General features: G+C 45.7%; 1 protein-coding gene across 1 annotated transcript in view; it reads right to left on the reverse strand.

Moving 5' to 3' along the window:
* The window catches only part of LOC115206740 (contactin-5-like), a 503,383-nt gene that overhangs the window by 70,554 nt on the left and 405,800 nt on the right, over positions 1-27,029 (reverse strand). Inside the window, exons 15-16 of the mRNA XM_029773946.1 lie at positions 25,371-25,503; positions 2,924-3,082 (exon numbers count right to left, since the gene is read on the reverse strand). Of these exons, the coding sequence (XP_029629806.1) occupies positions 2,924-3,082; positions 25,371-25,503 (292 nt within the window). The remainder of the gene's footprint in view (positions 1-2,923; positions 3,083-25,370; positions 25,504-27,029) is intronic.

The following is a 27,029-nucleotide window of genomic DNA, read 5'->3' on the forward strand; positions in this document are numbered from 1 at the left end:
TAAGGCCAGCAGGCTAATGTTCCTATCCACTCAGTAAGGCCAGCAGGCTAATGTTCCTATCCACTCAGTAAGACCAGCAGGCTAATGTTCCTATCCACTCAGTAAGGCCAGCAGGCTAATGTTCCTATCCACCCAGTAAGGCCAGCAGGCTAATGTTCCTATCCACTCAGTAAGGCCAGCAGGCTAATGTTCCTATCCACCCAGTAAGGCCAGCAGGCTAATGTTCACATCCACTCAGTAAGGCCAGCAGGCTAATGTTCCTATCCACCCAGTAAGGCCAGCAGGCCAATGTTCATATCCACCCAGTAAGGCCAGCAGGCTAATGTTCCTATCCACCCAGTAAGGCCAGCAGGCTAATGTTCCTATCCACTCAGTAAGGCCAGCAGGCTAATGTTCCTATCCACCCAGTAAGGCCAGCAGGCTAATGTTCATATCCACTCAGTAAGGCCAGCAGGCTAAGGTTCCTATCCACCCAGTAAGGCCAGCAGGCCAATGTTCCTATCCACCCAGTAAGGCCAGCAGGCCAATGTTCATATCCACCCAGTAAGGCCAGCAGGCTAATGTTCCTATCCACCCAGTAAGGCCAGCAGGCTAATGTTCCTATCCACCCAGTAAGGCCAGCAGGCCAATGTTCCTATCCACCCAGTAAGGCCAGCAGGCTAATGTTCCTATCCACCCAGTAAGACCAGCAGGCTAATGTTCCTATCCACCCAGTAAGGCCAGCAGGCTAATGTTCATATCCACCCAGTAAGGCCAGCAGGCTAATGTTCCTATCCACCCAGTAAGGCCAGCAGGCCAATGTTCCTATCCACCCAGTAAGGCCAGCAGGCTAATGTTCCTATCCACTCAGTAAGGCCAGCAGGCTAGTCTTTAAAAAAAACATGTTTTATTGGTATGTAACTGTTATGAAGGTTGTATTGTCAATTTTGTTTTGCATTTAAACGCCACTTTAAACGTGTACATGACACTGAAACAAAATTTCCCCATGGGGACAATAAAGTCAGTAAGTATTACTGTACCTTGTGTAAAAATGTATATCCTCGTCAGAACCAGAAAATCGCTGTAGACCAAAGCTGTGGTGGGTAGTCAGTTTCTCCAGCTTGGATCGAAGTTCCTCAATTTCTCTTACGTGCTCATGGTTTACCATTACGGCCATGTCCAGGGCGGCAGCTTCAGGGACTGCACAGTAATCATGTGTCTGCACCGGATCAGAGACGACACAGTCCATAGGCGGCTCACCTTGTTCTTCATCCTCCTCAGTCGGAGCAGGTTTCAGTCTTCTTTCCCAAACACCAGGTCTCTTTTGAATGTGCCAGTTCCACGCGAAGACTGCAGGAACAACACCTCTTTTTAGGTATTGTCACCCCCCAATTTTTCCTTCAACAAAGTCACTCTCGACGATATGTGTACTACACACCTTTGCGTGTTTGGCGACAGTAAAGTTGTCACGACGTACTGCCACCAACCACCTTTGTCTGAGCTCTACATCGACCGGAAACTATGGAAGCCGGTGTTGTTGAACAAGGCTTAATGGTCTTTCCGCCCAGTCTGTGTTGTTGAACAAGGCTTAATGGTCTTTCCTCTTGTTCTATGTTAATGAACAAGGCTTAATGGTCTTTCCTCTTGTTCTATGTTAATGAACAAGGCTTAATGGTCTTTCCTCCCAGTCTGTGTTGTTGAACAAGGCTTAATGGTCTTTCCTCGCAGTTTGTGTTGTTGAACAAGGCTTAATGGTCTTTCCTCTTGTTCTATGTTAATGAACAAGGCTTAATGGTCTTTCCTCCTAGTCTGCGTTGTTCAACAAGGCTTAATGGTCTTTCCTCCCAGTTTGTGTTGTTGAACAAGGCTTAATGGTCTTTCCTCTTGTTCTATGTTAATGAACAAGGCTTAATGGTCTTTCCTCCTAGTCTGTGTTGTTGAACAAGGCTTAATGGTCTTTCCTCCCAGTTTGTGTTGTTGAACAAGGCTTAATGGTCTTTCCTCCCAGTCTGTGCTGTTGAACAAGGCTTAATGGTCTTTCCTCCCAGCCGGTGTTGTTGAACAAGGCTTAATGGTCTTTCCTCCTAGTCTGTGTTGTTGAACAAAGCTTAATGTAAAATAAGAAAATGAAAAGGGTTTGTATCCCAAATGGCACCGTATTCACTTGTGCACTACATTTGACCAGGGCCCATAGGGATCCCCATAGGGCTCTAGTCAAAAGTAGTGTGCTATATAGGGAATAGGGGGTAATTTGGGCCGCAGCTATTGTGAATCATCCTACATCTATGGACATGATTCATTATGGAGCTCTAAACTTTTCTATTATTCTTATCCTCCCAACGCAGAAGCAGCAGCGGTACAGATTATACCTACTGAGTCAGCAGTCATCCTCTGACATGAACAGATAATTATACGGTATTACTGTCATGGTATGGGGAAATAAACCCAATGAAATAGTGACAGCTCAGTAAAAATCCTGTGGTTTCTCACTGCCACCTCAGGAATCAGCTTTGCCATTCTTAACGGCTAGAGGTTAATTTCTGGTAACCTTTGACATAATTCTGCATGTAATTTAGACCACTGAAATTACCTTTTGAGCTCCACAGACTTTTTTATTAAGCTCTGTTGAACAACAGCCAAGTTTTGAACAGGAAATTACAGTTACAATGAATACATCATCGTGGACAAGATCAAAACAATGCACATCCAGCATCTCCAGTCCGGCCCATTCGGAATCGAGAGTTTATATTTCCTTCCATATTGGTTTCCACAAGGCAATATATCCTGTATGCAATTTAACATCTCTGGCCTCCATTTTGGTTTCCACAAGGCAATAAATCCTGTATGCAACTTAACATCTCTGGCCTCCATATTGGTTTCCACAAGGCAATACATCCCCTATGCAGCTAAACATCTCTGGCCTAAAACAGGACAGCATCCATACCTGTCCTGAGTGTCTGCCAGCCCAGGGAAAAGGGGCTCCGGGCCTGAAGATTGTAGCTGCTGATGGGGCTGTGGTTGTCCACACCTCCACTCCACGACAGGGTGGCTGTCGTGTCCGTGATCTCCTCTACTATCACCACACCAGGGGGTCCTGGGGGGCCTAGAGAGAGATTTAGAGAGAGATAGAGGGGGAGAGAGAGATGAGCGAGAGAGAGAGGTGAGGAGAGATGGAAAGAGAGAGAGGTGAGGAGAGATGGAGAGAGTGAGAGAGAGAGAAAGAGAGAAAGAAAGAAAGAGTGAGACAGAGAGATATTGAGAAACCTATCCAACCAAGGCTAGCTTTTTCAAACAGAAATTTGCTTCGTGCAACTCCAACTCTAAAAAGTTCTGGGACATTGTAAAGTCCATGGAGAATAAGAACACCTCCTCCCAACTGCCCACTGCACTGAGGATAGGAAACTCTGTCACCACCGATAAGCCCACTATAATTGAGAATTTCAATAAGCATTTTTCTACGGCTGGCCATGCTTTCCACCTAACTACCCCTACTGCATTCAACAGCACTGCACCCCCCACAGCTACTCGCCCAAGCCTCCCCCATTTCTCCTTCTCCCAAATCCATTCAGCTGATGTTCTGAAAGAGCTACAAAATCTGGACCCCTACAAATCAGCGGGGCTTGACAATCTGGACCCTTTCTTTCTAAAATTATCTGCCGAAATTATTGCAACCCCTATTACTAGCCTGTTCAACCTCTCTTTCGTGTCGTCTGAGATTCCCATAGATTGGAAAGCAGCTGCTGTCATCCCCCTCTTCAAAGGAGGTGACACTCTTGACCCAAGTTGCTACAGACCTATATCCATCCTACCCTGCCTTTCTAAGGTCTTCGAAAGCCAAGTCAACAAACAGATTACCGACTATTTTGAATCCCACCGCACCCTCTCCGCTATGCAATCTGGTTTCAGAGCTGGTCATGGGTGCACCTCAGCCACGCTCAAGGTCCTAAACGACATCGTAACCGCCATCGATAAGAAACATTACTGTGCTGCCGTATTCATTGACCTGGCCAAAGCTTTTGACTCTGTTAATCACCACATCCTCATCGGCAGACTTAGTAGCCTTGGTTTCTCAAACGATTGCGTCGCCTGGTTCACCAACTACTTCTCTGACAGAGTTCAGTGTGTCAAATCGGAGGGCCTACTGTCTGGACCTCTGGCAGTCTCTATGGGGGTACCACAGGGTTCAATTCTTGGGCCAACTCTTTTCTCTGTATACATAAATGATGTCGCTCTTGCTGCTGGTGAATCTCTGATCCACCTCTACGCAGACGACACCATTCTGTATACTTCTGGCCCTTCTTTGGACACTGTGTTAACAACCCTCCAGACGAGCTTCAATGCCATTCAACTCTCCTTCCGTGGTCTCCAACTGCTCCTAAACACAAGTAAAACTAAATGCATGCTCTTCAACCGATCGCTGCCTGCACCTGCCCGCCCATCCAGCATAACTTCTCTGGACGGTTCTAACTTAGAATTTGTGGACAACTACAAATACCTAGGTGTCTGGTTAGACTGTAAACTCTCCTTCCAGACTCACATCAATCATCTCCAATCCAAAGTGAAATCTAGAATTGGCTTCCTATTTCGCAACAAAGCATCCTTCACTCATGCTGCCAAACATACCCTCGTAAAACTGACCATCCTACCAATCCTCGACTTCGGCGATGTCATTTACAAAATAGCCTCCAATACCCTACTCAACAAGCTGGATGCAGTCTATCACAGTGCCATCCGTTTTGTCACCAAAGCCCCATATACAACCCACCACTGCGACCTGTATGCTCTCGTTGGCTGGCCTTCACTTCATCATCGTCGCCAAACACATTGGCTCCAGGTCATCTACAAGACCCTGCTAGGTAAATTCCCCCCTTATCTCTGCTCACTGGTCACCATAGCAGCACCCACCTGTAGCACGCGCTCCAGCAGGTATATCTCTCTGGTCACCCCTAAAGCCAACTCCTCCTTTGGTCGTCTCTCCTTCCAGTTCTCAGCTGCCAATGATTGGAACGAACTACAAAAATCTCTAAAACTGGAAACACTTATCTCCCTCACTAGCTTTAAGCACCAGCTGTCAGAGCAGCTCACAGATCTCTGCACCTGTACATAGCCCATCTTTAATTGAGCCCAAACTACTACCTTTTCCCCTACTGTATTTATTTATTTTATTTATTTTGCTCCTTTGCACCATATTATTTATATTTTAACTTTTAACTTTCTTCAAACTACAAATCTACCATTCCAGTGTTTTTTTCTTGCCATACTTTATTTACTTTGCCACCATGGCATTTTTTTGCCTTTACCTCCATTATCTCACATCATTTGCTCACATTGTATATAGTCTTATTTTTTTCTACTGCATCATTGATTGTATGTTGTTTTACTCCATGTGTAACTCTGTGTTTTTGTATGTTGTCGAACTGCTTTGCTTTATCTTGGCCAGGTCGCAATTGTAAATGAGAACTTGTTCTCAACTTGCCTACCTGGTTAAATAAAGGTGAAATAAAATAAATAAATAAATAAAAAATAACATAGAGACCAAGAAAATCTGAGCCTTCAATATGGTGAATCACAAAAACAATACAGAAATACACTACGGACAAAGAAGGAGCATCACTACAAGAATCCATAGAATCTAACCACTTCTGGGAAAATTGGAAAACTCTAAACAACACGAAGCATTATCTATTCAAAATGGAGATGAATGGATAAACCACTTCTCCAACCTTTTTGCCTCTATGACAAAGAACAAACAGCAAAAACACATACAGTTGAAGTCGGAAGTTTACATACACCTTAGCCAAATACATTTAAACTCAGTTTTTCACAATTCCTGACAATTAATCCTAGTAAAAATGCCCTGTTTTAGGTCAGTTAGGATCACCACTTTATTTTAAGAATGTGAAATGTCAGAATAATAGTAGAGAGAATTATTTATTTCAGCTTTTATTTCTTTCATCACATTCCCAGTGGGTCAGAAGTTTACATACACTTAATTAGTATTTGGTTGAATTGCCTTTTAAATTGTTTAACTTGGGTCAAACGTTTTGGGTAGTCTTCCACAAGCTTCCCACAATAAGTTGCGTGAATTTTGGCCCATTCCTCCTGACAGAGCTGGTGTAACTGAGTCAGGTTTGTAGGCCTCCTTGCTTGCACACGCTTTTTCAGTTCTGCCCACAAATGTTCTATAGGATTGAGGTCAGGGCTTTGTGATGGCCACTCCAATACCTTGACCTGGTTGTCCTTAAGCCAATTTGCCACAACTTTGGAAGTGTGCTTGGGGTCATTGTCCATTTGGAAGACCCATTTGCGACCAAGCTTTAACTTCCTGACTGATGTCTTGAGATGTTGCTTCAATATATCCACATCATTTTCCATCCTCATGACGCCATCTACTTTGTGAAGTGCACCAGTCCCTCCTGCAGCAAAGCCCCCCCACAACATGATGCTGCCACTCCCATGCTTCACGGATGGGATGGTGTTCTTCGGCTTGCAAGCCTCCCCCTTTTTCCTCCAAACATAACGATGGTCATTATGGCCAAACAGTTCTATTTTTGTTTCATCAGACCAGATGACATTTCTCCAAAAAGTACGATCTTTGTCCCCATGTGCAGTTGCAAACCGTAGTCTGGCTTTTTTATGGCGGTTTTGGAGCAGTGGCTTCTTCCTTGCTGAGCGGCCTTTCAGGTTATGTCGATATAGGAATTGTTTTACTGTGGACATAGATACTTTTATACCTGTTTCCTCCAGCATCTTCACAAGGTCCTTTGCTGTTGTTCTGGGATTGATTTGCACTTTCGCAACAAAGTACGTTCATCTCTAGGAGATAGAACGCGTCTCCTTCCTGAGCGGTATGATGGCTGCGTGGTCCATGGTGTTTATACATGCATACTATTGTTTGTACAGATGAACGTGGTACCTTCAGGCATTTGGAAATTGCTCCCAAGGATGAACCAGACTTGTGGTGTCTACAATTTTTTTCTGAGGTCTTCGCTGATTTCTTTTGATTTTCCCATGATGTCAAGCAAAGAAGCACTGAGTTTGAAGGTAGGCCTTGAAATACATCCACAGGTACACCTCCAATTGATTCAAATGATGTCAATTAGCCTATCAGAAGCTACTATAGCCATGACATCATTTTCTGGAATTTTCCAAGCTGTTTAAAGGCACAGTCAACTTAGTGTATGTACATTTCTGATCCACTGGAATTGTGATACAGTGAATTATAAGTGAAATAATCTGTCTGTAAACAATTATTGGAAAGATTACTTGTGTCATACACAAAGTAGATGTCCTTACCAACTTGCCAAAACTTTAAGAAGAAATGTGTGGAGTGGTTGAAAAAACTGTTTTAATGACTCCATCCTAAGTGTATGTAAACTTCAGACTTCAACTGTACATGATCAAATACAAATCTTAGAATCAACTATCAAAGACTACCAGAACCCACATTTTCACGGCCGGATGAAAAATGTACCCAAATTAAACTGGTTACTACTCTGGCCCAAAAACTAGAATATGCATTGGGTACATTTGGGTACACAGACTTTCCCCCATCGCGACGTTCCTCTAAGGCCCTTATGCTAGCTTGCTAGCCCCGGCCTGCTAACTGTCTGAATCGCCATGTCCCCAGCCAGCCCAAACACTCACTGGATCCATACGATCACTTGGCTACGCATGCCTCTCCCTAATATCAATATGACTTGACCATTACTGTCCTGGTTAGTGATTACTGTCTTATTTCACTGTAGAGCCTCTAGCCCTGCTCAATATGCCTTAACCAATCATGTTGTTCCACCTCCCACATATGCGATGACATCACCTGGTTTAAACGTCTCTAGAGACTAGATCTCTCTCATCATTACGCAATGCCTAGGTTTACCTCCAATGTACTCTCTTCCTACCATACCTTTGTCTGTACATTATGCCTTGAATCTATGCTATCGTGCCCAGAAACCTGCTCCCTTTACTCTCTGTTCCGAATGTGCTAGACGGACAGTTCTTATAGCCTTTAGCCGTACCCTTATCCTACTTCTCCTCTGTTCCTCTGGTGATATAGAGGTTAATCCAGGTCCTGCAGTGCCTAGCTCCACTCCTACTCCCCAGGTGCTCTCAATTGTTGACTTCTGTAACTATAAAAGCCTTGGTTTCACGCATGTTAACATCAGAAGCCTACTCTCTAAGTTTGCTTTATTCACTGCTTTAGCACATTCTGCCAACCCAGATGTCTTAGCCTGTTGGGGGTAGGGGGCAGTATTTACACGGCCGGATAAAAAACGTACCCGATTTAATCTGGTTACTACTCCTGCCCAGTAACTAGAATATGCATATAATTATTGGCTTTGGATAGAAAACACCCTAAAGTTTCTAAAACTGTTTGAATGGTGTCTGTGAGTATAACAGAACTCATATGGCAGGCAAAAACCTGAGAAGATTTCATGCAGGAAGTGGCCTGTCTGACAAGGTGTTGTTGTTCTTGCTTCTGTTTATTGAAGAGTCAGGATCTTAGCTGTAACGTGACACTTTCTACGGCTCCAATAGGCTCTCAAAGCCCGGGAAAAACCTGAACGATGTCGAGGCAGCCTCAGGCTGAAACACATAAATCGCCTTTGCCAAGTGGCCGATCAGAGGACAAAGGAATTAGGCGCGTGCCCGATTCGACCCCGTGCTGTATTTTCTTTCGGCTGTTTACCTAATTGCAGATTCCCGGTCGGAATATTATCGCTTTTTTATGAGAAAAATGGCATAAAAATTGATTTTAAACAGCGGTTGACATGCTTCGAAGTACGGTAATGAAATATTTAGAAATCTTTTGTCACGAAATGCGCCGTGCGGGTGACCGTTATTTACCATTGGGATAGTGTCTTGAACGCACGAACAAAACGCCGCTGATGGAACATAACTATGGATTATTTTGGACCAAACCTACATTTGTTATTGAAGTATAAGTCCTGGGAGTGCATTCTGACGAAGAACAGGAAAGGTAATCAAACTTTTCTAATAGTAAATCTGACTTTGGTGAAGGCTAAACTTGGTGGGTGTCTAAATAGCTAGCCCTGTGATGCCGGGCTATCTACTTAGAATATTGCAAAATGTGCTTTCACCGAAAAGCTATTTTAAAATCGGACATATCGAGTGCATAGAGGAGTAATGTATCTATAATTCTTAAAATAATTGTTATGCTTTTTGTGAACGTTTATCGTGAGTAATTTAGTAAATTGTTAGTAAATTCCCCGGAAGTTTGCGGGGGGTATGCTAGTTCTGAACGTCACATGGTAATGTAAAAAGCTGGTTTTGATATAAATATGAACTTGATTGAACAAAACATGCATGTATTGTATAACATAATGTCCTAGGTGTGTCATCTGATGAAGATCATCAAAGGTTAGTGCTGCATTTAGCTGTCTTCTGGGTTTTTGTGACATTATATGCTAGCTTGAAAAATGGGTGTCTGATTATTTCTGGCTGGGTACTCTGCTGACATAATCTAATGTTTTGCTTTCGTTGTAAAGCCTTTTTGAAATCGGACAGTGTGGTTAGATTAACGAGAGTCTTGTCTTTAAATAGCTGTAAAATAGTCATATGTTTGAGAAATTGAAGTAATAGCATTTCAAAGGTATTTGAAAATCGCGCCACAGGATTCAACTGCCTGTTACGTAGGTGGGACGAATTCGTCCCGCCTGCCCTAGAGAGGTTAGGGGTGTCTCAATCCTGTCTTAGGAAAACCACCAAAAACCCTGAAATTTCCATCCCTAACTATAACATTTTCCGTCAAGATAGAACTGCCAAAGGGGGCGGTGTTGCAATCTACTGCAGAGATAGCCCACAGAGTTCTGTCTTACTATCCAGGCCTGTACCAAAACAATTCGAGCTTCTACTTCTAAAAATTCACCTTTCAGAAACAAGTCTCTCACCGTTGCCGCTTGCTGTAGACCATCCTCTGCCCCCACCTGTGCCCTGGACACCATATGTGAATTGATTGCCCCCCATCTATCTTCTGAGCTTGTGCTGCTAGGTGACCTAAACTAGGACGTGCTTAACACCCCAGCCATCCTACAATCTAAGCTTGATGCCCTCAATCTCACAGAAATTATCAATGAACCTATCAGGTACAACCCCAAATCCGCAAACACAGGCACCCTCATAGATATCATCGTAACTAACTCGCCCTCCAAATACACCTCTGCTGTTTTCAACCAAGATCTCAGTGATCAATGCCTCATTGCCTGCATCCGTAATGGGTCTGCGGTCAAACGCACACCCCTCATCACTGTCAAACGCTCACAAAAACACTTCAGCGAACAGGCCTTTCTAATCGACCTGGCCGGGGTACCCTGGAATGACATTGACCTCATCCCGTCAGTAGAGGATGCCTGATTATTCTGTAAAAGTGCCATCCTCACCATCTTAAAAAAGCTTGCTCCATTCAAAACATGTAGTACTAGGAATGGATATAGCCCTTGGTTCACTCCAGACCTGTCTGCCCTTGACCAGCACAAAAACATCCTGTGGCATTCTGCATTAGCATAGAATAGCCCCCGTGATATGCAACTTTTCAGGGAAGTTAGGAACACAGGTAGTTAGGAAAGCTAAGGCTAGCTTTTTCTAACAGAAATTTGCATCCTGTACAAATTCAAAAAAGTTCTGGGACACTGTAAAGTCCATGGAGAATAAGAGCACCTCCTCCCAGCTGCCCACTGCACTGAGGCTAGGAAACAGTGCTACTATCAATAAATCCACAATAATTGAGAATTTCAATAAGCATTTTTCTATGGCTGGCCATGCTTTCCACCTGGCTACCCCTAACCCGGTCAACAGCCCTGTGCTCCCCACAGCAACTTGCCCAAACCTCCCCCACTTCTCCTTCACCAAAATCCAGATAGCTGATGTTCTGAAAGAGCTGCAAAATCTGGACCCCTACCTTATGTCTGGTGTTCTGTGGAGCTGATGTAAACTGTTCTACTGGCCAGGCTGACTGTCCCTCCCCCCTCTCCCTGGCACTCGCACACGACCAGAAACTACAGGCCGAGTTCCTCTCACACAACCTCAACACAGGTATTTCCATGTTGTATTCCTGTGTAGTAACGAGTGTGCATGTTGACAGTGTGTTGTTGTGTGTCTGCAGAGCTGCCTCGGTCAGAGGTGACTGGGGTCATGGAGCCTCAACACTATTCACTGTTCAACCTCTCTTTTGTATCGTCTGAGATTCCTAAAGGTTGGAAAGCGACCGCGGTCATCCCCCTCTTCAAAGGGGAGACACTCTAGACCCAAACTGATACAGACCTATATCCATCCAGCCCTGCCTTTCTAAGGTCTTCAAAAACCAAGTTAACAAACAGATCACTGACCATTTCGAATCCCACCGTACCTTCTCCACTTTGCAATCCATGTTCCGAGCTGGTCACGGGTGCACCCCAGCCACTCTCAAGGTCCTAAATGATATTATAACCGCCATCAATAAAAGACAGTACAGTGCAGCCGTCTTCATCAACCTGGCCAAGGCTTTCAACTCTGTCAATCACCATATTCTTATCGGCAGACTGATTTCGCCTTGGTTTCTCTAATGACTGCCTCGCCTGGTTCACCAACTACTTCTCAGATAGAGTTCAGTGTGTCAAATCGGAAGGCCTGTTGTCCGGACCTCTGGCAGTCTCTATGGGGGTGCCACAGGGTTCAATTCTCGGGCCGACTCTTTTCTCTGTATATATCAATGATGTCACTCTTGCTGCGGGTGATTCTTTGATCCACCTCTACGCAGACGACACCATTCTGTATACATCTGGCCCTTCTTTGGACACTGTGTTAAAACAAACCTCCAAACGAGCTTCAACGCCATACAACACTCCTTCCGTGGCCTCCAACTGCTCTTAAATGCTCGTAAAATGAAATGCATGCTCTTCAACCGATCGCTGCCTGCACCCGTCTGCCAAACTAGGATCACTCCACCAGACGGTTCTGACTTAGAATATGTGGACATCTCGGTGTATGGCTAGACTGTAAACTCTCCTTCCAGACTCATATTAAGCATCTCCAACCAAAATTAAATCTAGAATCAGGTTCCTATTTTGCAACAAAGCCTCCTTCACTCTGAACTCCACCCTGCGCAACTGGGTTCTGGACTTCCTGACGGTTCGCCCCTAGGTGCTGAAGGTGCGAAACAACACCTCCACTTCGCTGATCTTCTACACAGGTACCCCACAAGGGTGCGTGCTCAGCCTCTTCCTGTACTCTCTGTTCACCCATGACTGTGTGGCCACGCATGCCTCCAACTCAATCATCAAGTTTGTAGACGACACAACAGTGGTAAGCCTGATTACATACAATGATGAGACAGCCTACAGGGAGGAGGTGAGAGCCCTGGCGGGGTGGTGCCAGGAAAGTAACATCTCCCTCAACGTCAACTAAATGGAGCTGATCAAGGACTTCAGGAAACAACAGATGGAGCACGCCCCTAAGTTCCTCGGCGTACACATCACTGACAGTGCGGTGAAGAAGGTGCAACAGTGCCTCTTCAGCCTCAGGAGGCTGAACATTTTTTGCTTTGCCCTTAAGACCCTTACCAACATGTACAAGATTCACAATTGAGAGCATCCTGTCAGGCTGTATCACCGCCTGGTACGGCAACTGCAGCGTCCACAATAGCAGAGCTCTCCAGGACACATCTTCGGGGCCAAACTACCTGCCCTCCAGGACACCTACAGCTCCTGATGTCACAGGAGCCCCCCCCCCATGCCCTGGTCTGTCTCTCCCAGGCTGGTACAGGTGTTCCCCCTGCCCTGGTCTGTCTTTCCCAGGCTGGTACAGGTGTCCCCCCCCACCCCTGGTCTGTCTCTCCCAGTCTGGTACAGGTGCCCCCCCTGCCCTGGTCTGTCTCTCCCAGGCTGGTACAGGTGCCCCCCTGCCCTGGTCTGTCTCTCCCAGGCTGGTACAGGTGCCCACCCCTGCCCTGGTCTGTCTTTCCCAGGCTGGTACAGGTGCCCCCCCCCCAGGCTGGTACAGGTGCCCCCCCCAGGCTGGTACAGGTGCCCTCACCATTCTCTCTCTCCAGAGCTTTGCTCGCCTACATCATACGCATACATCACAGACTTTTATACTGATCTGCTGTTGGACAGATCAGAGGCAGTAGGGATGACCTATACTGATCTGCTGTTGGACAGATCAGAGGCAGTAGGGATGACCTATACTGATCTGCTGTTGGACAGATCAGAGGCAGTAGGGATGACCTATACTGATCTGCTGTTGGACAGATCAGAGGCAGTAGGGATGACCAGTTGATTCGTGATTCTCGCTATGTTTGAATTATTATTTAGGAATGTTTTTTATTTGAAGTCGTAGCTCATTTAATGAGGGTTAAGCGTTGCTTTGGCTACATATCTTAGATTGTTCTGTTAAATTTGTATGTGCTTTTCTCTCATGTTAATTGATAGGGCAATACATGAACATGCTGCTGTTGCTGAATTTGCTGTTGTCTACACTTGGCTTTTACAAATGTTGGCAATACTTTAAGAGCCCATTGCTCTGTGAATGAGGAAATATATGACTGTTTCTCCCTCGTGTTTTGGGAGAAACCACACGCTTGCTCCGTGAATGCACGTGAGAACTATGCACATTAAATCAACATTCTCTAGATGCAGACAGTTTATTTGAAGAGCTTAAAGGTATGATCCCCCTGACACCCCTGGACACTCCTTCACCAGGTTCTCCTTCTCATCCTTCTCTGTTTCAGAAGTGTGTAAAACCCTGAAATAAATTGATAGAAAGATATCCCCTGGCCCTGATGAACTAGACCCCTGCTTCCTACACCTAGTTGCAGAAATCATTGCTCCCCCTTAACATGTATTTTTAATCTCTCACTTGATGTTAAGTAAATCCCCAAGTTATGGAAATCTGCTTTTGTACTGCCTCTCCTGGAAGGTGGAGATCCTTCGCTACAACTATCTTCCCATATCAACGCTGTCTGTACTGTCTAAGGTACTGGAGTCCTTAGTTAGTAGGCAGCTAAAGACCTACTTCCAAGAAAACAACATCTTAAATGGAATGCAATCAGCTTTAGGTCTGGCCACAGCTCTGTTTCAGCAACACTGAAGGGTTTAAATGACATTCACCGTGCTCTTTTGTCAAGAAGTTACATTATGTGTCTGTCTTTATTGATTTGTCAAAGGCATTTGACACCGTGGACCATGCTGTGTTGGTGCAAAGTTTAACATGTTGTGGAATTACTGGTCACGCTCTAGACAGGTTTATAAATTACCTATCAAATCGCACAATGTGTAATGGCAGATGGTTGTAAATCTGAGTCCATAGAGGTGTGCTCAGGTGTTCCACAAGGTTCTATTTTGGGCACACTGTTGTTCATTTTGAAAATCAACAACATTGGGGATCTTATTGAAACAGCGGATGTTCATTTGTATGCAGATGATACTGTTCTTTATTCATGTGGTAGTAGTTTATCTTTAGCTTTTGAAAATGCCCAAAGAGCATTTAACACCATACAACAGAATCTGTATGATTTGAAGCTGGTTCTGAATTCGGGTAAAACAAAAGGCATGGTATTTTCAAATGCCAAGCATGTTACTAATCATGTCATTGCTACATTGGCTGGACATACTATAGAGCAAGTTAAAGTGTACAAATATTTGGGTGTGTGGGTTCACTGTGCATGTAGAGAACTTGATAAGGAAGCTAAGGCTGAGAATAGGTTTTTATTACCGGCATAAGGCTTGTTTTTCTCTAGAGGCCAGGAAGGAGCTGGTACGATGTACATTACTGTTGGTTTTAGATTTTAGTGATGTCATATATATGCAGGCCTCAGCCACTACCCTGAGAACACTTGATTCAGTGTATCATGCAGCCCTCAGGTTCATTACAAATCAGAAACGTCTAACACATCATTGTGATCTCTACAGCGCTGTTGGCTGGTCGTCATTGACCTTGCGTAGTCTTAAACACTGGTTTCCTAGCCACCGTGCTTCTTTCACATGCATTGCTTGCTGTTTGGGGTTTTAGGCTGGGTTTCTGTACAGCACTTTGAGATATCAGCTGATGTACGAAGGGCTATATAAATAAATTTGATTTGATTTGAGTTTACACTGATTTAAAAGGCCATATTGGGTAAAATGCCACTTTATCTCTGTTATTTTTTAATCAGGTCAGTAAATAAATATAAATTACGGTCCCATTCTCATTCGCTTTTAACAGTACCAAGAATTAGAACAGGTCATGGTAGAAATAGTTTTAGTTACTCAGCTCCGTGGTCCTGGAATTCTCTCCTGAACATTTAAAAATGTGATGATCTAGTTTCGTTGGTGGAGTTTAAACACCTGATCGATGTAAATATCATAGAAGAGTGTAATTGTTTTTAGGACAGCTGTTTTTAAGTTATGACATTCGTGTTTTTTTACGTAATATGTAATTGTTGTACTGTATGTGTGTTTATAGTTTTGTTTAATGTTGTGTTAGTGTATGTAAGTTGTTTTGTCTGAAACGTTGTTCCCCCTGATGCTGTCTCTCTTGGAATAGAGATATTATCTCATTGAGAAAAACCTGTATGAATAAAGGTTAAATAAAATTAAAATATATATACTGTATTCTATTCTACTGTATTTTAGTCAATGCTACCACCCAGTTAATCAAACCTGCACCTTAGAGGCTGCTGCCCTATATTCATAGACATGGAATCACTGGTCACTTTAATAATGGAATCACTGGCCACTTTAATAATGTTTACATACTGCTTTACTCATTTCATATGTATATACTGTATTCTATTCTACTGTATTTAGTCAATGCAACTCCAACATTGCTCGTCCTAATATTTATATATTTCTTAATAAAGTTATTTTACTTTTAGATGTGTGTGTTGTTGTAACGGTTGTCGTCGGGAATGGAGGACCAAAACGCAGCAGGAATGTGGATGCTCATCTTGTTAATTTATTTTAAATCAAGAGAACACCAAAATAACAAAATGAAGAACGCACGGACAACAAAACAGTCTTGTCATGCTCACACATGCAAAACAAGAAACAATCTCCCACAACACTACACCAAACAATTACCCATATATAGGACTCTCAATCAGAGGCAACGAGAAAGCACCTGCCTGCAATTGAGAGTCTAACCCCCCATTAACCTACACATAGAAATACCACAAACCAGAAAGAACATAGAAATACAAAACATAGAACATAGACCAAAACCCGGAAATAATAAATCAAATACCCTACTACATAAATCACCACCCCGAACCACATAAACAAAATACCCTCTGCCACGTCCTGACCAAACTACAATAACAAATAACCCTTATACTGGTCAGGACGTGGCAGTTGTGAATTGTTAGATACTACTGCACAGTTGGAGCTGGGAACACAAGCATTTTGCTACACCCACAATAACATCTGCTAAAAATGTGTATGTGACAAATACAATTTGATTTGATTGGAAGTTTTCCAGTGCCACAATGGTGTTAGGAGTTACCATCGACGACGATGAGACAGCCTATAGGTAGGGAGTCAGAGTCCTGGCAGCTGCCACTATGCACAGTCTGCCACTTTATTCCTAGTTATGTAGAGTGCCTTCGGAAAGAATTCAGATCCCTTGTCCACATTTTGCTACGTTACAGCCTTATTCTAAAGTTGATTCATATTTTCCCCCGTCTTCAATCTACACACATTACACCATAATGACAAAGCAAAAACAGGCTTTTAGACATTTTTGCTATAAAAAAAATTTAAAATAATGAAATATCACATTTACATAAGTATTCAGACCCTTTACTCAGTACTTTGTTGATGCACCTTTGGCAGCGATTACAGCTTCTAGTCTTCTTGGGTATGACGCTACAAGCTTGGCACACCTGTATTTGGAGAGTTTCTCCCATTCTGCTCTGCAGATCCTCTCAAGCTGTCAGGTTGGATGGGGAGCGTCGCTGCGCAGCTATTTTCAGGATTCTCCAGAGATGTTAGATCGGATTCAGAACCTGAGCTCAATTTCGAGACTCATTGCAGAGGGTCTGAATACTTACGTAAATAAGGTATTTTATGTTTTTTATTTTATACATTTGCAAACATTTCTAAAAACCTGTTTTCGCTTTGTCATTATGGGGTATTGTGTGTAGATTGCTGAGGACATTTTTTATTTAATCCATTTTAGAATATGTTTGTAACGTAACAAAATGTGGAAAATGTCAAGGGGTCCGAATACTTTCCGAAGGCACTGTATACATTTCGACGTCAATTACCTCGTACCCCTGCACATTGACTCAGTACTGGTACTCTGTGTATACAAGTTATCGTTACTCATTGTGTATTTATTATAACTATTCTTATTGTGTGTTTTACTTCTCTTTAATTTTTCTATTTTTTAACTCTCTGTATTGTTGGGAAGGGCCTGTAAGCATTTCCCTGTTAGTCCACACCGGATGTTACCAAGCATGGGACAAATACAATTAGACACTCGTGGAGACAGTCTGATTTAGAGGGAACCTGAGATACTGGAGGAGACAGTCTGATTTAGAATCAACCTGAGATACTGGTGGAGACAGTCTGATCTACAGGGAACCTGAGATACTGGAGGAGACAGTCTGATTTAGAGGGAACCTGAGATACTGGTGGAGACAGTCTGATCTAGAGGGAACCTGAGATACTGGAGGAGACAGTCTGATCTAGAGGGAACCTGAGATACTGGTGGAGACAGTCTGATCTAGAGGGAACCTGAGATACTGGTGGAGACTGTCTGATCTAGAGGGAACCTGAGATACTGGAGGAGACAGTCTGATTTAGAGGGAACCTGAGATACTGGTGGAGACAGTCTGATTTAGAGGGAACCTGAGATACTGGTGGAGACAGTCTGATCTAGAGGGAACCTGAGATACTGGTGGAGACAGTCTGATCTAGAGGGAACCTGAGATACTGGTGGAGACAGTCTGATCTACAGGGAACCTGAGATACTGGTGGAGACAGTCTGATCTAGAGGGAACCTGAGATACTGGTGGAGACAGTCTGATTTAGAGGGAACCTGAGATACTGGTGGAGACAGTCTGATTTAGAGGGAACCTGAGATACTGGTGGAGACAGTCTGATCTAGAGGGAACCTGAGATACTGGTGGAGACAGTCTGATCTACAGGGAACCTGAGATACTGGTGGAGACAGTCTGATCTACAGGGAACCTGAGATACTGGTGGAGACAGTCTGATCTACAGGGAACCTGAGATACTGGTGGAGACAGTCTGATCTAGAGGGAACCTGAGATACTGGTGGAGACAGTCTCATCTAGAGGGAACCTGAGATACTGTTGGAGACAGTCTGATTTAGAGGGAACCTGAGATACTGGTGGAGACAGTCTGATCTACAGGGAACCTGAGATACTGGTGGAGACAGTCTGATCTACAGGGAACCTGAGATACTGATGGAGACAGTCTGATCTAGAGGGAACCTGAGATACTGGAGGAGACAGTCTGATTTAGAGGGAACCTGAGATACTGGTGGAGACAGTCTGATCTAGAGGGAACCTGAGATACTGGTGGAGACAGTCTGATCTAGAGGGAACCTGAGATACTGGTGGAGACAGTCTGATCTAGAGGGAACCTGAGATACTGTTGGAGACAGTCTGATTTAGAGGGAACCTGAAGCTGTACAAGTTCTGGTTGTGGAAAAATCAACACCAAAATAGAGGTAATACTTGGTATGGAGTGTTTTGTTATGCTCGTGATTCAATAATGATTTGGTTGATAATTGATCAAAATAGCTACATGAAGCTGTGTTTGCCTGATCAGCACATTGCCTATACTGTGTATATATATATATATATATATATATATATATATATATATATATAGTATGGCATTGATTCCTACATAGTGTGAACTGCCCCAACTTGAATGTCTAAATGAATATCCAACGTTGTCAGTCAAGTAAATAATGGCTCATCTGCATGACATATTGGTGTATCATGGGTCATCAAGCCATAGGATGGCTACATGAGCATGACACATGTAACACTGGTTACAGCACAACACCAGATCCTACTTCTCTTCTGGGGTCGAGTTGACGCAGATCCAAGAACTGAGGATGATGTTTGTTTCTGTCAAACATTTCTGAAAACGTTGTCCCTGCTACCGGGACAGTTGATCTGCAAACAATTTAGCTAGCTTGTTGGCTTCGTCTGCTATATATTTGTTTCTGTAGCATGGAAGTGACTATCCCTTTTCTCCAGCAAACGGAGCCATGCTCCAACAGCATTGTTCGAGTGGGCGGGATATAGCGGAAAGACACACCTTGCCCAGAAGGTCAGTACCATGCGGCTCAGGGCTCAACCAAAGACACACCTAGCCCAGAAGGCCAGGCCAAAGTGGCACAGGGCTCAACCCCCTTGTTTTCATTCAAAGTTAAAACACAACATAAGAAGTGGGAGGCCTGGAGGGTGCACAGGCTTGCAAATTTGGACTTGAAATGAACACGAATTAGGGTTTCAATTACTTTATGATTGTGTGATGGTGTGGATGTGGACCATTCTCCGGTTTCAAACTGTCAAACATATGCTTACCTCAGCAGCTTCATCTGAAGTATATGTAATCTGCAAGTGGTGCAACACATACAAACACACACTCCAAATAGTCTGAAGGAGAGGACAGGAGGAGCTGTGAGAAACCAGCTGTAAACAACCTCGCCTGACAGCTGGTGCTGGCCAATGAAAACCAACGCAGTGTATCTCAGAGAAGGGTCCATAAAGGGTCGGATTGAACGTTACATTTGCATTCCGAGGAGGGATATTAATATTTAATATGCATTCTGTGTTGCTATGGGAACCAGCTAACCAGTAGGGGAGGATTGTTTTTTTTTTAGTCTGGATGAACAGCGTGAAATACGCTTCCCTGTCTGGTCTGTATGGCCCTTAATAGGCTCTGCTCCACAGCAGTCAGTCAGTCATTAAAACCGAGGTGTATGAAACCATCAAACCATCAAATCACTGCACACGAGTGAGTTAATAGAATTTAGGAAATGATTAGGGTGTCATTGAGCTCCATTGGATTCCTGTGTGATTCTCGTGTCTATTGAGAGGACTGTGAGCGAGCCGTGTGGCGTGGTGGGTTTAATAAGTAAACTGAACGGTGGAGAATACATCATGGTGGAGTCAGATTCAGACATTAGAGTGTAGCTCAAGGACGGAAGCCCATCTCATCTTTTCACTAACAGAGCCATGCTCTGTGAGTGAGAGCTTGTTAAAACCTGTTGAGGCCAGGGGGCAGGATCTTATCCCGGTATTGGGATTCATTGTCATGTGACCATGGCGGGGAATTCAAAACTGCAAGAGTAATCATTTCAAATAATCAAATAATCAACTATTTTCCTCCATTTGAAAGATATATCTCCTAAATCTAACCACGCTGTCCGATTTTCAGAGGCTTTACGGAGAATGCATAAAGTTAGGTTATGTGAGGAGAGTACATTGACAATAGCTGCGTGTAATGTTTAGCCAATTCAAAGAAGGGCATCAACAGACAGAAAACTAGCTAGAATTATGCACTTACCTTTGACAATCTGCATCAGATGACACTCATAGGACATTATGTTATACAATACATGCATTTTTAGTTCCATCAAGTTCATATTTATATCCAAAAACAGCATTTACAGTCGCGGTGAAATTCAGAATTTTTTTCGGCTCGAATGCTCCCAGTGAATCCAGCATTACAAATCACGGAATTACTATTCGAAAACATTGGTAAATTATAATATTGTCATTCAAAGAATAATATATTATCATCTCGTAATTGCTACCGAATGGCCAGATCTCAAAATAACTTTACTGGGAAATCACATTTTGCAATAAACTGGGTACTATGCTAACAACAGCAAGCTAAGCTATAAGCTAAGCTAAGGTAAGCTATACCGTTAGCATTAGCATCATCTAATATCGATAATAACATTCTAAATATCCCCTTACCTTTGATTATCTCCATCAGAAGGCGCTGCCAGCGATCCCAGGTCCAGAACAAATGTGGTTTCTTTTGACAAAGTTCATAATTTATGTCCAAATAGTTAGCGTTCAGTAGGCTCCCACAAAATGAGGTGGGCAGTGTAAAGTCACGCCGAAAAGCTAAAAAAAAACTAGTAAATAATCTATTTACGTTTGTTCAAACATGTCAAACGTTGTTTAGCATTAATCTTTTGGTCCATTTTTTAACGTGAAACATCAGTAAACATCAGTAATATTTTCACACAACCTATCAAGTGTCTAGAATAAACGATTATGACAAAGACACTCTTCTCAGATTTATGCGCAGGCGCAAAAAATGAAGTGATGACGTGTCAACTTGCAAGCATTCTAATTCGGTCTGTATTAATCACAGATGCTTCCAACAACTTTCTAAAGATCGTTGACATCTAGTGGAAGCAGTAGGAGTTGCGAACTGAATCCTTTCTCACTATGGTATCTATAAAACAATGACACTAAATAGTACAGTCACAAAATTCTCATTTTTTAAAATCTATTTTTCACAGGTTTTTGCCTGCAATATGAGTTTTGTTATACTTACAGACACCATTCAAACTGTTTTAGAAAATTCAGAGTGTTTTCTATCCAAACCTGAACAATAATATGCATATTCTAGCTTCTGAGTTGGTGTAGGAGGCAGTTAAAAATGGGCACATATTTTTTTCCAAAATTCTCAATACTGCCCCCTAGCCCAAACAGGTTTTAATTTAACCTCCATGGGTGATGCAGCAGGAGACAAAATAGTGACCTGCTGAGACATTCAAACAGGCCAATACTTGGTTCTATTCAAACAAATCCCTCCTCCTGTCCTCCTCCTCCTGTCCTCCTCCTCCTCTTCCACCTGTCCTCCTCTCCTCCTGTCCTCTTCCCCTCCTGTCCTTCTCCTGTCCTCCTGTCCTCCTCCTGTCCTCCTCCTCCTCCTGTCCTCCTCCTCCTCCTGTCCTCTTCTCCTCCTGTCCTCTTCCCCTCCTGTCCTCCTCCTGTCCTCCTCTCCTCCTCCTGTCCTCCTCCTCATCCTCCTGTCCTCCTCCCCTCCTCCTCCTCCTCACCTCTCCTCCTCCTGTCCTCTTCTCTACCTCCTCCTGTCCTCCTCCTGTCCTCTTCTCCTCCTGTCCTCTTCTCCTCCTGTCCTCCTCCTGTCCTCCTCCTGTCCTCTAATCCTCCTGTCCTCTTCTCCTCCTGTCCTCTCCACCTCCTGTCCTCCTCCTGTCCCCCTCCTGTCCTCTTCTCCTCCTGTTCTCCTCCTGTCTTCCTCTTCTCCTTCTGTCGTCCTCCTGTCCTCCTCTCCTGCTCCCTGTCCTCCTTCTCTCCCTGTCCTCCTCACCTCCTCCCCCTGTCCTCCTCTCCTCCTTCTCCTGTCCTCCTCCTCCTCCCCGTCCTCCTCTCCTCCTCCTCCTCCTGTCCTCTTCTTCCTGTCCTCCTCTCCTCCTCCTCCTGTCCTCTTCTCCTCCTGTCCTCTTCCCCTCCTGTCCTCCTCCTGTCCTCCTCTCCTCCTCCTGTCCTCCTCCTCCTCCTCCTGTCCTCCTCTCCTCCTCCTCCTCCTCACCTCTCCTCCTCCTGTCCTCTTCTCTACCTCCTCCTGTCCTCCTCCTGTCCTCTTCTCCTCCTGTTCTCCTCCTCCTGTCCTCTTCTCCTCCTGGCCTCCTCCTGTCCTCCTCCTGTCCTCTAATCCTCCTGTCCTCTTCTCCTCCTGTCCTCTCCACCTCCTGTCCTCCTCCTGTCCCCCTCCTGTCCTCTTCTCCTCCTGTTCTCCTCCTGTCTTCCTCTTCTCCTTCTGTCGTCCTCCTGTCCTCCTCTCCTGCTCCCTGTCCTCCTTCTCTCCCTGTCCTCCTCACCTCCTCCCCCTGTCCTCCTCTCCTCCTTCTCCTGTCCTCCTCCTCCTCCCCGTCCTCCTCTCCTCTTCCCCCTGTCCTCCTCTTCCTGTCCTCCTCTCCTCCTCCTCCTGTCCTGTGCTCCTCATCCCCCTGTCCTCCTCTCCTCCTCCTCCCCCTGTCCCTCTTCTCCTCCTGTCCTCCTCCCCCTGTCCCTCCTCTCCTCCTCCCCCTGTCCTCTTCTCCTCTTCCCCTTATCCTTTTCTCCTGTCCTCCTCCTGTCCTCCTCCTCCCCCTGTCCCTCCTCTCCTCCTCCCACTGTCTTCTTCTCTTCCTCCCCTTATCCTCTTCTCCTCCTCCTTCTCCTGTCCTCCTCCTCCTCCCCGTCCTCCTCTCCTCTTCCCCCTGTCCTCCTCTTCCTGTCCTCCTCTCCTCCTCCTCCTGTCCTGTGCTCCTCATCCCCCTGTCCTCCTCTCCTCCTCCTCCCCCTGTCCCTCTTCTCCTCCTGTCTTCCTCCTCCTGTCCTCCTCCTCCTCTTCCACCTGTCCTCCTCTCCTCCTGTCCTCTTCCCCTCCTGTCCTTCTCCTGTCCTCCTGTCCTCCTCCTGTCCTCCTCCTCCTCCTGTCCTCCTCCTCCTCCTGTCCTCTTCTCCTCCTGTCCTCTTCCCCTCCTGTCCTCCTCCTGTCCTCCTCTCCTCCTCCTGTCCTCCTCCTCCTCCTCCTGTCCTCCTCCCCTCCTCCTCCTCCTCACCTCTCCTCCTCCTGTCCTCTTCTCTACCTCCTCCTGTCCTCCTCCTGTCCTCTTCTCCTCCTGTTCTCCTCCTCCTGTCCTCTTCTCCTCCTGTCCTCCTCCTGTCCTCCTCCTGTCCTCCTCCTGTCCTCTAAATCTCCTGTCCTCTTCTCCTCCTGTCCTCTCCACCTCCTGTCCTCCTCCTGTCCCCCTCCTGTCCTCTTCTCCTCCTGTTCTCCTCCTGTCTTCCTCTTCTCCTTCTGTCGTCCTCCTGTCCTCCTCTCCTGCTCCCTGTCCTCCTTCTCTCCCTGTCCTCCTCACCTCCTCCCCCTGTCCTCCTCTCCTCCTTCTCCTGTCCTCCTCCTCCTCCCCGTCCTCCTCTCCTCTTCCCCCTGTCCTCCTCTTCCTGTCCTCCTCTCCTCCTCCTCCTGTCCTGTGCTCCTCATCCCCCTGTCCTCCTCTCCTCCTCCTCCCCCTGTCCCTCTTCTCCTCCTGTCCTCCTCCCCCTGTCCCTCCTCTCCTCCTCCCCCTGTCCTCTTCTCCTCTTCCCCTTATCCTTTTCTCCTGTCCTCCTCCTGTCCTCCTCCTCCCCCTGTCCCTCCTCTCCTCCTCCCACTGTCTTCTTCTCTTCCTCCCCTTATCCTCTTCTCCTCCTCCCCCTGTCCCTCCTCTCCTCCTTCCCCTGTCCTCTTCTCCTCCTCCCCTTATCCTTTTCTCCTCCTGTCCTCTTCCTGTCCTCCTCCTCCCCCTGTCCCTCCTCTCCTCCTCCCCCTGTCCTCTTCTCCTCCTCCCCTTATCCTTTTCTCCTCATGTCCTCCTCCTGTCCTCCTCCTGTCCTCCTCCTCCCCCTGTCCCTCCTCTCCTCCTCCCCCTGTCCTCTTCTCTTCCTCCCCTTATCCTCTTCTCCTCCTCCCCCTGTCCCTCCTCTCCTCCTCCTCCTGTCCGCCTCTCCTCCTCCTCCTGTCTTCCTCCTGTCCTCCTCTCCTCAAGTCCTCATCTCTTCCTCCTTTCCTCCTCCCCTCCTCCTCCTCCTGTCCTCCTCCCCTCCTTCTCCTATTCCTCCCCTTCATCTTACTCATCTGGCGCCACGTCTTCCTTCTCCTCTTCCTGTTCTTCATATTCATCTTCCTCATCATCTTCCACCTCCTCTTCCTCCTCCCCCTCTTCCTCCTCAACCTAATCTTCTTCATCTTCCTCCTCCTCCTTTTCCTCACCCTCCTCATATTCCTCCTCATTTTCATCCTCCTCTTCCTTCTCCTCTTCCTCCATCCCTCCTCATCCCGTCACATTATGAAAGGGGATTTTCAGTCTCATGCCATCACACAGTGTAACCCTCTATGGGTGATGTAGCAGGAGGCAAGCAGTGATCCGTGTCAAAGATAGGTTGAGTGATAGTATCAGGAGGAGGGTTGAATGTGACCCTAACCACAGGTATAGGATCAATGTACCCTAGCCCCAATCCTAACCTTAACCATCAGAGGATGAAACAAAATATGACCCTGGATCTGGGGCATTTATTTCTCTCTCTCTCTCTCTCTCTCTCTCTCTCTCTCTCTTCTCCCTCTAATTCTCTCTCTTTCCCTCTCTCTCTCTTCTCCCTCTCCCTCTCTTCTCCCTCTCTCTCTCTCTTCTCCCTCTCTCTCCCTCTAATTCTCTCTCTCTCTCTCTCTAAGTGCTACAGTACAGAGACAACCTACAGATTACAAGGGAGTAGGCAGAAACTAGCCCCCCTAACTACTAATCCACAGTCAGCTTTTTCTCATCCCCCTGATAGTTAAGTTTAGTACTGGGGGTAGGTCTGGACTGCTTCCCAAATGCCCCATATTCCCTACTGTCCACCTGAGAGATAATGAGCTCACCTCTGACAAGGACTTCAGCCTCAGCAAACACCGTGTCGGCGCTGGTCTGAGCCCGGCAGCTGTATTTCCCAGCATGCTGCAGTAAGATGCTTCTGATCATCAGGTCCACCGTGGAGGACTGCTGCGTGACAGGCTGAAAGTCAACAACAACATCAAGTTAGAGAGTGTGTGTGATGTGTGTGTGGGGGGGAGGGGGGTATGTTTGTGTGTGTATCTGTTTGCATATGTAATATTGTTTGAGTGTGTAACATAAAGTTAGCAGAGAGATATCCAAGTCTGCACCTGAGAAATGTGATGCTGCTAACATCCAGTACCAGGCTCATGCAGGCTTAAAAGAGATTATTGTCAAGGTTAGGTGGTTGGTTGCTGTTACTTTTCCTCCACTCCTCACTCGTCTTTCTTCACTCTCTCTCTCGAAATGAGAAACGCCTAAGGCAAGACTGGGGCATCATTCAGTCTAAAGACACCTGTTTAGCACGAAACCTGATTACAATGACATCCCATGAAGCAGACAGGTAGGATTCCTGTGTGCCAGGAGACTGCTGTCACTGCTAGCACCTGAGGTCTCCAGAGTATGGGTAATAGGATGTCTAGCTATCTGGAGACAGGGGAGGATGGGTAATAGGATGTCTAGCTATCTGGAGACAGGGGAGGATGGGTAATAGGATGTCTAGCTATCTGGAGACAGGGGAGGATGGGTGATAGGATGTCTAGCTATCTGGAGACAGGGGAGGATGGGTAATAGGATCTCTAGCTATCTGGAGACAGGGGAGGATGGGTGATAGGATGTCTAGCTATCTGGAGACAGGGGAGGATGGGTGATAGGATGTCTAGCTATCTGGAGACAGGGGAGGATGGGTGATGGGATGTCTAGCTATCTGGAGACAGGGGAGGATGGGTGATGGGATGTCTAGCTATCTGGAGACAGGGGAGGATGGGTAATAGGATGTCTAGCTATCTGGAGACAGGGGAGGATGGGTGATGGGATGTCTAGCTATCTGGAGACAGGGGAGGATGGGTGATGGGATATCTAGCTATCTGGAGACAGGGGAGGATGGGTAATAGGATGTCTAGCTATCTGGAGACAGGGGAGGATGGGTAATAGGATGTCTAGCTATCTGGAGACAGGGAAGGATGGGTGATGGGATGTATAGCTATCTGGAGACAGGGGAGGATGGGTAAGAGGATGTCTAGCTATCTGGAGACAGGGGAGGATGGGTAATAGGATGTCTAGCTATCTGGAGACAGGGGAGGATGGGTAATAGGATGTCTAGCTATCTGGAGACAGGGGAGGATGGGTGATAGGATATCTAGCTATCTGGAGACATGGGAGGATGGGTGATAGGATGTCTAGCTATCTGGAGACAGGGGAGGATGGGTGATAGGATGTCTAGCTATCTGGAGACAGGGGAGGATGGGTGATGGGATGTCTAGCTATCTGGAGACAGGGGAGGATGGGTAATAGGATGTCTAGCTATCTGGAGACAGGGGAGGATGGGTGATAGGATGTCTAGCTATCTGGAGACAGCGGAGGATGGGTGATGGGATGTCTAGCTATCTGGAGACAGGGGAGGATGGGTAATAGGATGTCTAGCTATCTGGAGACAGGGGAGGATGGGTGATAGGATGTCTAGCTATCTGGAGACAGGGGAGGATGGG

Source organism: Salmo trutta, chromosome 13 (assembly GCF_901001165.1).
Source record: "Salmo trutta chromosome 13, fSalTru1.1, whole genome shotgun sequence".
Classification (NCBI taxonomy): domain Eukaryota; kingdom Metazoa; phylum Chordata; class Actinopteri; order Salmoniformes; family Salmonidae; genus Salmo; species Salmo trutta.